This window comes from Paroedura picta, chromosome 6, assembly GCF_049243985.1.
Source record: "Paroedura picta isolate Pp20150507F chromosome 6, Ppicta_v3.0, whole genome shotgun sequence".
NCBI classification, from domain to species: Eukaryota; Metazoa; Chordata; class Lepidosauria; order Squamata; family Gekkonidae; genus Paroedura; species Paroedura picta.
Window position 1 is genome coordinate 51,592,815 of NC_135374.1, and position 13,304 is coordinate 51,606,118.

The following is a 13,304-nucleotide window of genomic DNA, read 5'->3' on the forward strand; positions in this document are numbered from 1 at the left end:
TGCAATTTTATACACACACAGTCAGTCACAGAAACAGGACTGGGATCTTTCTAATAGCAACCTCCCAGACTAGTTTATTCCAGCTGTCCATGACCATGTTGCAGGGTCACTGCCACCTCCAGCCTTCTAATCTGGCAAGCCAGGCTTGAGTCCCCACTCCCCCACATGTAGCTACCTGGGTGATCTTGGGCTCGCCACAGCGCTGATAAAGCTGTTCTGACTGAACAGTAATATCATGGCTCTCTCAGCCTCACCTACCTCACAGGGTGTCTGTTGTGGGGAGATGAAAGGGAAGGCAACTGTAAGCTGCTTTGAGACTCATTCAGGTAGAGAAAAGTGGCATATAAGAACCAATTTTTCACAGTCAGAGTAGATCAGCAGTGGAATAGGCTGCCTAAGGAGGTGGTGAGCTCCCCCTCACTGGCAGTCTTCAAGCAAAGGTTGGATACACACTTTTCTTGGATGCTTTAGGATGCTTAGGGCTGATCCTGCATTGAGCAGGGGGTTGGACTAGATGGCCTGTATGGCTCCTTCCAACTCTATCACTCTATGATTCTATGATTCAATTCTTCTTGTTTCCGGAATGTGGTGTTTCAACCTTGGGTGGCAAGCTATCTGGTTCTTTGAAGATTTCCCACATTTCAAGGGTTCTCACAGAGGGGGTTGGGAGTTATCTATTCTGCCATGTCTTAGTTCCAACAAGGTAAATCTACTAGGGGAGTGAGACATAAATTCACAACCTATTATTATTATTGTTGTTTTTGTTGTTGTTGTTATTATATTTCAATTTATTTCCCACCTTTTCTGGAAGGTTCGAGGCTCCGATGACAATAACTGTAGATGGGAACCCTCCAGATTTACATGGAATAGCACCTATGCAGGGAACCATTAATTTACAGGTAAATTCATAAATTAAAACCCTGGGACACAAAAATGAAGGATTATGATGTATCTACACTAATGTACAGAGTATGGGAAACAAGGAGGAAGAAGTAGAAGTCCTAATAAAGGAAGGGAACTATGACCTAATAGGCATAACAGAAACTTGGTGGGATAACATTCATGATTGGAATATTAGAATTGAAGGGTACAACTTATTTAAAAGGAACAGACAAATAAAGAAGGGGGAAGATTATCAGTATATGTTAAGAATGTGTATACTTGTGAGGAACTACATATATCTGAGCACGGAAGTTCAGTTGAGAGTCTTTCGGTAAAAATAAAAGGAGTTGGAATTAATAGTGGTATTATTGTGGGGTTCAGTATAGGCCAGGCACAGGACTTGGATATGATGTTCCTAGACCAGATTACAGAGTTCTGAAAGAGACAGGACACAGTGGTCATGGGTGATTTCATTTACTCAGATATCTGCTAATTCTGCTAAAAATGAAAAAATCCAATAACTTTTTGACTTGTCTTGTTGACAGCTTCAATTCATAGGTGATGGAGTGGGCAACTAGGGATCCACAATTTTAGACCAGATTTCTCACCAATAGGAAGGAACTGGTTGATGACGTGAAAGTAGTAGGCACACTTGGTAGTAGTGACCCTGTGACTTTGTAATTTATAATCTTGGGGGAAAGAAACTGTATGTAGTCAGACATATCAGCTGGACTTTAAGAAAGCGAATTTTAACAAATTTAAAACTTGTGGATGCCATTAAAAATTTTTGTATTGTATTGTTGTAGTCAGAGAAACTTAAGGAGATGGGAGTTCAAGAGTGATGGGAGTTTCTTAAAAATGAAATACTGAAGGCACAATCACAAACAATTGGCAGTAATATATATTTCACAGTCAGAGTAGTTCAGCAGTGAAAAGTATCTAAGGGTCTTAGTAGACCATACAGTGAACATGAGTCAGCAGTGTTACTTGGTGGCTAAAAAGGCAAACAGGATTTTGGGCTGTATCAAAAGGAGTATAGTTTCCAGATCACGCAAGAAAAAGAAGAAGAAGAAGAGTTGGTTCTTATATGCCGCTTTTCCCTACCCGAAGGAGACTCAAAGCGGCTTACAGTCGCCTTCCCATTCCTCTCCCCACAACAGTCACCCTCTGAGGTGGGTGAGGCTGAGAGAGCCCTGATATTCCTGCTCGGTCAGAACAGTTTTATCAGTGCCATGGCGAGCCCAAGGTCACCCAGCTGGTTGTATGTGGGGGAGTGTAGAATCAAACATGGCATGCCAGATTAGAAGTCCACATTCCAAACCACACCTCCAAATTGGCTCTCAAGGTGATGGTACCACTTTACTCTGCTCTGGTTACACCTCACATAGAATACTATGTTCAGTTTTGGGCACCACAATTGAAGAAGGATGAAGACAAACTGGAACGCATTCAGAGGAGGGCAATGAAAATGTTGAGGAGTTTGGAGACCAAGACATATGAGGAAAGGTTGAGAAAGCTTGGTCTGTTTAGCCAGGAGGGAAGACAATGAAGATGTCCTATGATAGCTATTTTCTAGTACTTGAAGGGCTGTCCCATAGAGGATGTAGCAGGGTTGTTTTCTGTTGCCCAGAGGTTGGGACCAGATCTTATATTACTTTCCAGTCTTTCAAAGTACTAATTGCTAGAAACTATGTGACAGGCAGATATAAGTTGATTCTATTCTCAAGATGAAGGAAGAAAGAAAAATGATACACTGTAATGGAGTTTTGATTGCAGCAACACATTCCAGATGCCTTCAATTGATTGCAGTTGTCTTTACTGATAGTTTTATGGACTTCATTTATTCAATTATCATACATTTCATACTTCTGAGCCTACAGCTTGGTTGCGTATCCTCACTAATATCCTCTCATGATTGGGTAGTTTTTAAATGCACTAAATGTATTGTTAACAAATGTATTACTCAGCTATAGCAAGTGATTAAGTAGCCTTAATCATGCATGTTTAATTGCTATCTAATTGAACCATTTACTGGACAAGTTCCAACTAAAGTCAAGCATTTTCAGTTCTATTAAATGTTGTGTAAGTTTTGAGCAGGTTTTTATATTTGTTTTTATTCTGTTTAAATTAGTGCTACAAAGTGCTTAACTTTGGATTGGATCTTCTAAACTCGAGTAAAAAGGAATTTAATAAATCAGTACTTTATTTATTTAAAAATATAGTCATTGAGTAATAATCAGTGTCTTACTCCAGAATAGTATTATACATTTGCAGTCATGTTCTATTGTTAACTCAAAACTGCCACTAGAATGATACCTCCCAGGCTTTGTTCCTGTCAACACTCCAGAACTCATAGCCACCCTTATCGTAACTCAAGCCAATTCACTTGCATCATGGTCCCATCCTAATTCTCAGTCTCCATAGCTCCACTGCTACCCTATCTATGATGGAGGGCTTGTGAGTGACAAATGAGTAGGCTGGAATGGACAATTCCTTGGTGATTGTATGCCTAACCCAGTTGATGTTGTTGTTAGGTGTGAAGTCGTGTCCAACCCATCGCGACCCCATGGACAATGATCCTCCAGGCCTTCCTATCCTCTACTATTCCTCAAAGTCCATTTATGTTTGCACCAACTGCTTCAGTTACTCCATCCAGCCACCTCATTCTCTGTCATCCCCTTCTTTTGCCCTCAATCCCTCCCAACATTAGGCTCTTCTCCAGGGAGTCCTTCCTTCTCATGAGGTGGCCAAAGTATTTGAGTTTCATCTTCAGGATCTGGCCTTCTAAGGAGCAGTCAGGGCTGATTTCCTCTAGGACTGACTGGTTTGTTCACCTTGCAGACCAAGGGACTCGCAAGAGTCTTCTCCAGCACCAGAGTTCAAAAGCCTCAATTCTTTGACGCTCGGCCTTCCTTATGGTCCAACTTTCATGGCCATACATTGCAACTGGCCCCATCTGCAGTGATCACGGAGCCCAGGAAAGTAAAATCTGTCACTACCTCCATTTCTTCCCCAGCTATTTGTCAGGAATTGAGAGGGCTGTATGCCATGATCTTCATTTCTTGATGTTGAGTTTCAAGCCAACTTTTGCACTCTCCTCCTTCACCCGCATCAAAAGGCTCTTTAGTTCCTCTTCGCTTTCTGCCATTAGAGTGGTATCGTCTGCATATCTGAGGTTGTTGATATTTCTCCCTGCAATCTTGATCCCAATTTGTGACTCATCTGACCCCGCCTTTCTCATGATGTGCTCCGCATACAAGTTAAATAGGCAAGGCAACAGTATACAGCCTTGCTGAACTCCTTTCTCAATTTTAAACCAATCAGTGATTCCATGCCCAGTTCTCACAATTGCTTCTTGACCTGCATATAGGTTTCTCAAGAGACAGATAGGATGCTCTGATATTCCCATCTCTTTAAGAATTTGCCACAATTTATCGTGCTCCACACAATCAAAGGTTTTAGCATAGTCAATGAAGCAGAAGTAAATATTCTTCTGGAACTCCCTAGCTTTCTCCATGAACCAGCGTATGTTGGCAATTTGAACTCTAGTTCATCTGCCTCTTCGAAATCCTGCCTGTACTTCTGGACATTCTCAGTCCACATATTGCTGCAGCCTAGCTTGTAGGATTTTGAGTATAACTTTGCTAGCATGAGAAATGAGTGCAATGGTGTGGTAGTTTGAACATTCTTTGGCATTGCCCTTCTTTGGTATTGGAATATAAACTGACCTTTTCCAATCCTGTGGACACTGTTGAGTTTTCCAAATTTGCTGGCATATTGAGTGTAGCACTTTTACTGCATCGTCTTTTAAGATTTTGAATAGTTCAACTGGAATGCTGTCACCTCCACTAGCTTTATTGTTGCTCAGATTTCCTAAGGCCCATTTGACTTCACATTCCAGGATGTCTGGTTCCAGGTCAATGACTATCCCCTCGTGGTTATCAGGGATGTTAAGTTCACTCTTGTATAGTTCTTCTGTATACTTTTGCCACCTTTTAAAAATCTATTTTGCTTCTGTTAGGTCCTTGCCATTTTGGTCCTTTATCATACCCATCTTTGCATGAAATGTTCTCTTCATATCTCCAATTTTTTTGAAGAGATCTCTGGTCCTCCCTATTTTATTGTATTCTATTTGTTTGCACTATTCATATAAGAAGGCATCCTTACCTCTTCTAGCTATTCTCTGGAATTCAGCATTCAGTTCGGTGTATCTTTCTCTTTCTCCCTTGCCTTTCACTTCCCTTCTCTCCTCAGCTATTTGTAAAGCTTCCTCAGACAGCCATTTTGCTTTCTTGCATTTCTTTTTCTTTGGGATGGTTTTAGTTGCTACTTCTTGTCCAACCCAGTGGAACCTCTCAAATGACCCAGTCTGCTAGAACGGGGGTCGTCAACCCCCAGTCTGCAGGTTGGTACTGGGCCACGAAGGCCTCGGTAACGGGCCGCTGGCAGCCACGCCTGCCTCTCTCTCCCCCGCAGCGAGAAGCTCACCAGGCTGCGAAAGAAGCGGCTGCCAAAGCGGCCACTTCGCTCGCTGCTTGGCTAGTTTCTTGCTGTGAGAGAGGGGGGAAGAGGCAGGCGCAGCCACCGGCAGACACAAACACATATGTGCGGAGCTGCCACGCATGCATGATCACCACCAGGAGGCGCTAATGCGCATGCGCGGTGCCCCGACCGCCAGCTCTTCCCCACCCCCGGAGCCAGTCCTCAACCTCAGCCCTGACTGCTCTTTAGAAGGCCAGATCCTGAAGATGAAACTCAAATATTTTGGCCACCTCATGAGAAGGAAGGACTCCCTGGAGAAGAGCCTAATGCTGGGAGCGATCGAGGGCAAAAGAAGAAGGGGACGACAGAGAATGAGGTGGATGGATGGAGTCACTGAAGCAGTAGGTGCAAACTTAAATGGACTCCGGGGAATGGTAAAGGACAGGAAGGCCTGGAGGATCATTGTCCATGGGGTCGCGATGGGTCGGACACGACTTCGCACATAACAACAATGTTTAAATAGCTTGGTAACAGCAGGAATCAATGGAATAAAACCTATGGTATGATTAACAGGGTGGTGTGGAGGAAGCGGAATTAAAATGGCGGAAGGCGGTACAGGTACATAAACTGAGGCATAATGAAAATGGAAAATATCCAAACCAGTGCCAAATCGTATTTATTCAAAGGTTACAAAATATTTCTCATCTTTAGCTGGCATTGAGTTATTCAGTGTTTGGAGTGTGCATAGCTAGAGAGCACAGGCTCATTATTGTTTCTTTGGCAGATAGTTGAAGTCAAACTGCATTTCTAGCCTTGAATAAATCTTGTTTTGGACATTTTCCTTCTTTCCATTGTGAAAGAAAAGAACGAAATTAAAGGGAGAGAAAACAAACTTGGGATAAACTAGAACAGAAAGAAAAAAATAGACATTAAATCATAGCAAGGCATGCAAGCTAGAGAGCACTAGCTTTCTTAAACTCAAGATTTTTAACATAAGGCCTTCTTCTAAAATAAGATTCATTTTTACTGGTTCTAGCTGAGGTTTATGCCTGGAGCCAGAAATTCATCTCTCAATTGATCAGTGAAAGAAAAAAGTATTTTAAGCGCATAAACTCAAAGTTATCTGGAAATTCCACAAGACATATAATACAGAAAATATTGAGCCTCATTGTCAAACCAAATACATCAGGTTAAGTTTCCAGTCTTTGAAATGAATGTCAAAAATACTAAGCTTCTTGTCTTTCAGGATCGCTTATTGTTTGCAGTTTCTCATCTTCAGCGATATTCCTTCTGGCTTCCCAGCTGTGGAGGCTATTATGTGCCACATGTGAAATGTAAAACACCAGACTTTCTTCAGGGGGGAAAAATTGTTACATTATTAGAAAAACAGCCCAGAAGTGAGGATCTGGGGCAACTTGCTCCAGGGCTCATATATGAAGGGATTCTCTTACAGGACAAATAGAAAAATGATGGCAATTGTTGGCTTCCGCGTGTTCAGAGTTGAGGGGTTGCACAGGGTTAGGGGGGGGGGAGTTGCACAAAGAAAATAGCTCTTCTACTCTCATCCTTTACTCACATACTTTTTTCACAGCAGCACCACAAGCCTCTTTGCTCAAGGAAGTCTTTTGGTGGAACACAGCTGTTACGTTCCTCAGCAATTTCTCCCCAAGTAAGTGCCATCTCTCATGTCTATCAATTTCCCCCTTCTCTGCATCATGGCTTTTCCTTTACTCCACTTACCCAGTGAGAGTGAGAAGGAAGTGTCAGTCTATCATGACAACTTCCAGCCTGCCACTATTGCTGTAGATTCAATTTCAGAGGAAGAAGATGCACAATAATCCATCTTCCATCTTCCAATTTTGTCAACTTGGTAAAGAAAAGCAAAAGTATACTCCCACAAGACATCTAGCTCCCATAAGACATTCCATTCATATTTTTGCTTGGAACTTATGCAAGAAAGTACCATTAACAGTGGTTTCCAAAATTAGTTCCACCACTGCAATGAGTGAGATTAGTTGATTAGCTGATTCATGTAAATAAAAGAATGATAACCTGAAAGAGGGGGGATATACCTGGTGAAATGCTGGTTGGTAGCATGGAAATCTTACAGAGGTATAAGATTTGTCTTCAAAATCAATGTGAAATGTATTCACAGAGGACAAATGCATTTATCTGAGACTTTCCCCTAATACCAATACTAAAATTTCCTTCTGGCCATGCTTGGAATTGTTCTAAATACTACTAGCTAACAAAGAATTAAATCAACATATTCGATTTTCAAAGGAGCCAAATCTGTGAATATATAAATCTGGAGACTGGGGCTTTGGATACACAAGGTAAACATTTCTACAAACCTGAGAAAGCAACAATAGTAATAATAATAATCGAGGGATTAACCACTTGAAAACAATGACAAAAATATTTTCTGTAGTTTTAAGAAATGAGTGCCCTCAGTGGCCAACACTATGCAATAACAACAGTTTTGTGAGCCTTCTGACCTTGGTGCCTATCTGCAAAAATCAGGGGAAGGGGCAAGGTCCTTTCCAGGGCTGTTTTAGTCTTTGAGGAAGGATGCAGTAGGCCCAGGACCAGCAGCAACTGCTGGGTAAGTTAATATCATGCAACTTGCATGACTTACCCAGGCCAGGCTGCTTGCTAGAATAACTGTCACTCCACAAAAGCCATTGTGGGTATAAATGAAATAATAAATGCAGCTGAAGATGGCGGCCAATAAAATGTAGATTGGTAAGTGGGTGGAAAGGACAGAAGGAAATGAGAAGTGAAAATATGGGGGTTGACAAAAAGAGGGAAAGAAGAAATAGTTTGACAGAGGGGATACAGTGGAGAAACATTGAAAGGGGGATTCTGCCCTGCAAGTCCTAGCAGCTTGTATTCTATGTAACTGAGCTGGTGGCCAGCACTGTGCAACTCAATCAGATAGAGGTTTCTGGAGAAGTGAAGGAGGAAAATCTGAAGGGGAGGCAGATAAAGGTAGATTTATACAAAGGACAAAAGTGTCCCTTCACTCTGTAGCTCCACTCACACAGCTTGCTCTGCTTGTACAAGGAAGATGATTTTACACCTCCATGTTTCCTGTACACTATGGCCTATTGATATTAAACTCACCAATATTTTACAGGGGATGTAAAGGCAAAGTCATTTCCACAAAATCCCCCAATGTGGGAACTTGGATCTAACCCAGACAGCACAATCCTGCCATGTATATAGCACCGTGGGCATGGTAACTAGCTTTCAATGCCATGTCTAACCAGACACTACTTTCTTTCTTGTTCTTTCTGCTTAGGAGACATATGAACAGACACCAGAAGCATCTTAATTTACAACATTTTCTCTATTTCTTTTTCACTAATGGGAGTGTGAAGAAGCTGGGTGAACTGAGCCAAGATTTTCTGTCTGCCACTTTTAAAAAAAAGTCACACAAAGATGCCTGGCAGTACCAACAGGCTGCTGGAGAAGCAATTTCTCTTTGTTCAGTAGGAAGCCAATGTGTACGAACATTTGCATAATAAAATAGTTGCCCAAGTAACAGATGGTGAAGAGATACTTATTCTGCCACATGTTGGAAGCACGATACAGCTCCTTGATGAACTCATTTTTCTTACTTTTGCCTGCGGATGACTACCCGTTATTAACCCACAGGGGTTATGTGACTTGCAAAAGCTTCAAGGATTGAAGCTCAGCAAGGAAAAACAAAATAGCAAGAACAACAAAAGAATCTGTGTACAGAGTTTTTACATCTTAAACAAAAGCATTTTTTTTAAAAATCTGATGCAGTCTTTGCCATTCATCCATAGTAGACTCATGATCTTATTTTATTTTTTGAAATGACAAAAAAATAAATATTAATCCCCTTTGCCGGTGAATCTCTCTGGGTTGAAATTATGATACAATCCACCATTGCCCTAGGTATTAAATCTCTTTTCCTCTAGAATTTTTTTTTTCCTGAAGAGGAGAAATGAGAACCAGAAAGACCTAAACATATTTATGCTGTTTAATATTATTATTATTACTAGGGGCAAAGCCCGTTGTCTCCAAGAATACAACGGGCGCTAGAGCTTGGCAGTGGGAAGAGGAAGGGGAGGAGTTGTCCAGTCTGTAAGGGCATGGGGTTGAATGTGTGTGTTGTGTGGGAGGTTGTGGTGGCATGGTGGCAAATGAGGCCATGGGTGTGGAGTTATGGGTCTCAAGAACCTGTGGTGTGGAATGTTCGTTGATTGTGAGAGAGGACTGACCTTTGGTAATTGTGGCATAGTGGTTACAGATGAGCTTTCCAGAGCCATGTCCTCAGATATGTGAAGGGAAAATCAGACTGGAGACTCTTCTTAGGGGAAGATTACATGGCAACCAATTCCCCCCAGTTCTGCGTCATTTCCCTTATTGTGTGAATTAGGGCACATTCACCGAAATGCCCCTCTGCCCTAATACACATAGGGTAGTCACAGTACACAGGTGTCTACCCTGTTCTGTCTCCCATATTTTCACTGTTGGTAAAATGTTACGTGCCCACATGCTTCTTTCATGGTTGCTCCTTAGAAGAACGGATGTTTGTACCCAATTGCTAACTACCCAAAGGAGTCTCAAAGCGGTTTACAAACACCTTTTCCATTTGTCTCTCCACAATAGTCAACCTGTGAGGTATGTAAGGTTGTGAGAGATCTGAGAGAACTGGGAATGGGCCGCAGTGACCCAGCAGGCCTCAGGTGTCTCAAAGCATTTTCCAATCGTCTTCCCCTTCTCTCCCCATAGCAGACTCCCCATGAGGGAGATGGGGTAGCGAGCCTCAAAGGGAAGCTGGCAACCCTAAGAGGAAGACTGTCTGTGCACAGCAGTCTTGACCTTAGTAAGGTTTTTAATACTGTTTTTTTTATTTGCCAGGCCAAGGTTATTTGCCAGTTACTATTTCAGTTACGATGTGTCTCCAGACATTTACTTGTTCTCTATTTAGTTTCAGGCTGTAAATATTTATTTAGATCTTCCTGCACTTTCCAGACTCACAGGACTGATGCTGGTCTGCCTGTCTGCGCCCCAGTATACAAATAGTTGCTGGTAAGGGCTGGCCATAACCCATAGACCAGGAGGGACACTCCTGCACCACTCCCTACCAACTGCAGGCAAAAATGGCTCATCTGAAGGCTGGACTCTGAGGCATTGTACGATTTTGAAGTCCCACCTCCAAACCTCCAGGAATATTTCCAACCCAGGGGTAGCCAACCTACAGGTGTGGCCTGGAGAGCTCCTGGAATTACAGCTCACCTGCAGAGTATAAAGATCAGCTCCCCAGGCAGAAAGGGCTACTTTGGACAGGGTTGTGGTAGAGAAGAAACATTTAAGGCTTCCCACACAGGTTGCTGTTGAATTGAAAGACTTGAGGCCTGCTGCATAGGGTTGTTGTGCAGATGAAACAGGAGACAAAAGAGCCAGCTTCCTCTGCAGAATAACGCTGTGCAGTGGCCTCAAATCTGCAGAGAGTTGCAAAGAAGAAAGACACATGGCTTGGCTGTGTCTAACCCCCAGCCAGAGCAGTACTTTAAGTGAGAAGGGGCTTTTCTGTGGCCTCCCTGTCAGGCAACTGTTTGGCAGAAGGGGAAAGTCCCCCCCCTCAAAAGGAAGGCCCTCAGGCTCCCCTGCATTGCTGTTGCAAAGGCCTCCTTCCCTCAGTCAGGGCCTGTCAGAGGCTCCTTCGCAGCAGGCCTGAAGGGGGGGGGGAGGGGGAGGGAGCACTCTGCAGCCTCCTGCCAGCTCTGTCAGGGTTCTGAGGCAATTTACAGTTGGACATGGCAGTTAGGACAGCCTTGGGGCGAAAATGGCTGGCGCAGCCTGTCCAAGCCTCTGTTCTCTTCCCCCTTGGCAGCCCTACTGACCTCCTCTCCCTTTGGTGGTCAGGAGCAGACTGGCAGCCAGACTGGGCTGGGTGAATGGAATTTTGGTCTGTCCTGGTGAGGGGCCAATAGGAAGGCACTTTGCGCGCCTCCCCATTGGCTGCTTGGCCCTGGATGGACACTCGGAGGGCCCAATCAGGGGCTGCTGAGTTTTTATCCTGGACAGGGCCCGCCCTAACTCCTCCCCAGATGGCCTTACTCTTTTATTTAATAGGACCCTGTCCTATTTAAAATTATTATTATTATTAGTGCTCTGATGAATACCATTAATTTTCTTTATGAATTAAATGACAGTAAATAAGTCTTTATTAGAAGCAATGGCAGCTATGCAATCTGTGTAAAGCCACAGTTCAGTCATTAAAGAAGAAAACAAAACAACAATGCCTGATTCCAGATTGTGCAAATTGGGACATGCATATTCTCTATATCAAGGAGATTGCCATAAATAAACTCAATATCTAGCCTGGGATTTTGTGCCCAGTCAATCTCTTTTTTATTTTAAGATGTAAAAAAAAAATCTAGTCCATATGGGAATAAAAATGAAGCTTTTGTGGTCAGTTTGGACTGAGGTCTCAATCACCACAAGTGAATTGGCAAAGCCTCCACCCACCACAGTGTGGTCAGTGGTCTATGAGCAGCTCCTTTTATGGGATATGGTATGGCACTGTTCACAGCTCTTGCTACAGCCGCCCCATCTATTACCATATTTCTTATTAATGGAGTCCCATATCTAAAATATAAAACTTAGAAATAGCAGATTGTAGAGTTCATATTTTGGGGTGGAGGGCACAAAAGTTGTTTATTTTGGTGTAGAATGGGAACTGTCAAAAAATAAAGTTCCATGAAATTAGTTTCACAGTTTCTATAGAAACTCAGGGCTGTATCATGTTTGTTTGTTTTTAAATGCATTTTTTAAAAAATGATTCTTCTGTTCCAGCTGTGGCTGTGTGCACCTGCTCACACAGTGATCCAGATAAGGCCATGGAGACATGGCAGAATATAAATTTAATTGTAAATAAATATAAAGATGGATGCACACTTCAATTTCCATTAGAATATATAATAGACAGCCACTCAACAGAGTTAGGATCATTCTGACACAGACCCACCTTTTAATGCACATTAGAATCAGCATTTCTTATTCACATTGGAGCCCTGACTAGGATAGCCCAGGCAAGCCCGATCCCATCAGATTTCAGGAGCTCAGCAGGATTGGCCCTGGCTAGCACTTGGAGCACCAGGGCCATGTCGCAGGGCAGGCAATGACAAACCACTTTCAAAGGTCTCTTGCCTGGCTGCCAGACAATCTTAGAATCACTTGGCTTCATAACACACATGCCATAAGATGAATAAATAATAAACATTGGAAATCAGTTTAGTGAACAGAGCTTCTTCCATTGGGATGTTCCTCCTCCCCCTCACCTCCATCTTTATGGATTGGATGTAGTAAAAAAGAGAATAGTTGTGCTTAGGTTTGCACCACAAATTCATTTTGCTAAAGATATTACAATGTGTGGCAATGTTGCAGCAGACAGTACATTAAACCTGAAAATACGTCTCAGTCCATCAATTTGAATTGCCTAAAACTGCGTTAAAATCTAATGTCTAGTCCTGTTCATTGAAAACTTGTTTTTAATAGGCTTGGCTTATATCCTTTGTGCAGATATAGGGATGGGGGTTCCAATTTGGGAGAGTATGGAGAGTGAAAAGTGTTAGGAAGAGAGAAAGAAACATTTTGGAGACCAAAGACATAGGGAGCATGTTTTCATATCTCCAGATGGTAATACAGATTTGTAGGAATGATAAACACTTGTAACAGTAAATAATAGATGAAACAGTATTGAATGAAGTGATGATGGTCACCAAATGGACCAAGAAATTATCATAATAATAGCCTTTAGAGGTTTGATATTTATATAATGATACAAGCATAAAAATGGGAAGAAATCCCAGAGGTCATGTCTAAGCTCTTAGGTATGCAAAAAGAAACTCTTGGGATCCCAGCCATGTAAAATGATGAGAGAAAGCATATAGAAGTAT

The 13,304-nt window shown here is 42.4% G+C and overlaps 1 protein-coding gene across 2 annotated transcripts in view; it reads left to right on the plus strand.

Annotated features, from left to right (window-relative positions):
- Nucleotides 1–819: 819 nt before the first annotated feature.
- Nucleotides 820–13,304, plus strand: part of LOC143839836 (uncharacterized) — a 75,708-nt gene continuing 63,223 nt past the window's right edge. For both annotated transcript variants that reach the window (XM_077342418.1, XM_077342419.1), the window contains exons 1-2: nt 820–899; nt 6,956–7,033. In XM_077342418.1, the coding sequence (XP_077198533.1) occupies nt 825–899; nt 6,956–7,033 (153 nt within the window). In that variant the 5' untranslated portion in view covers nt 820–824. The remainder of the gene's footprint in view (nt 900–6,955; nt 7,034–13,304) is intronic.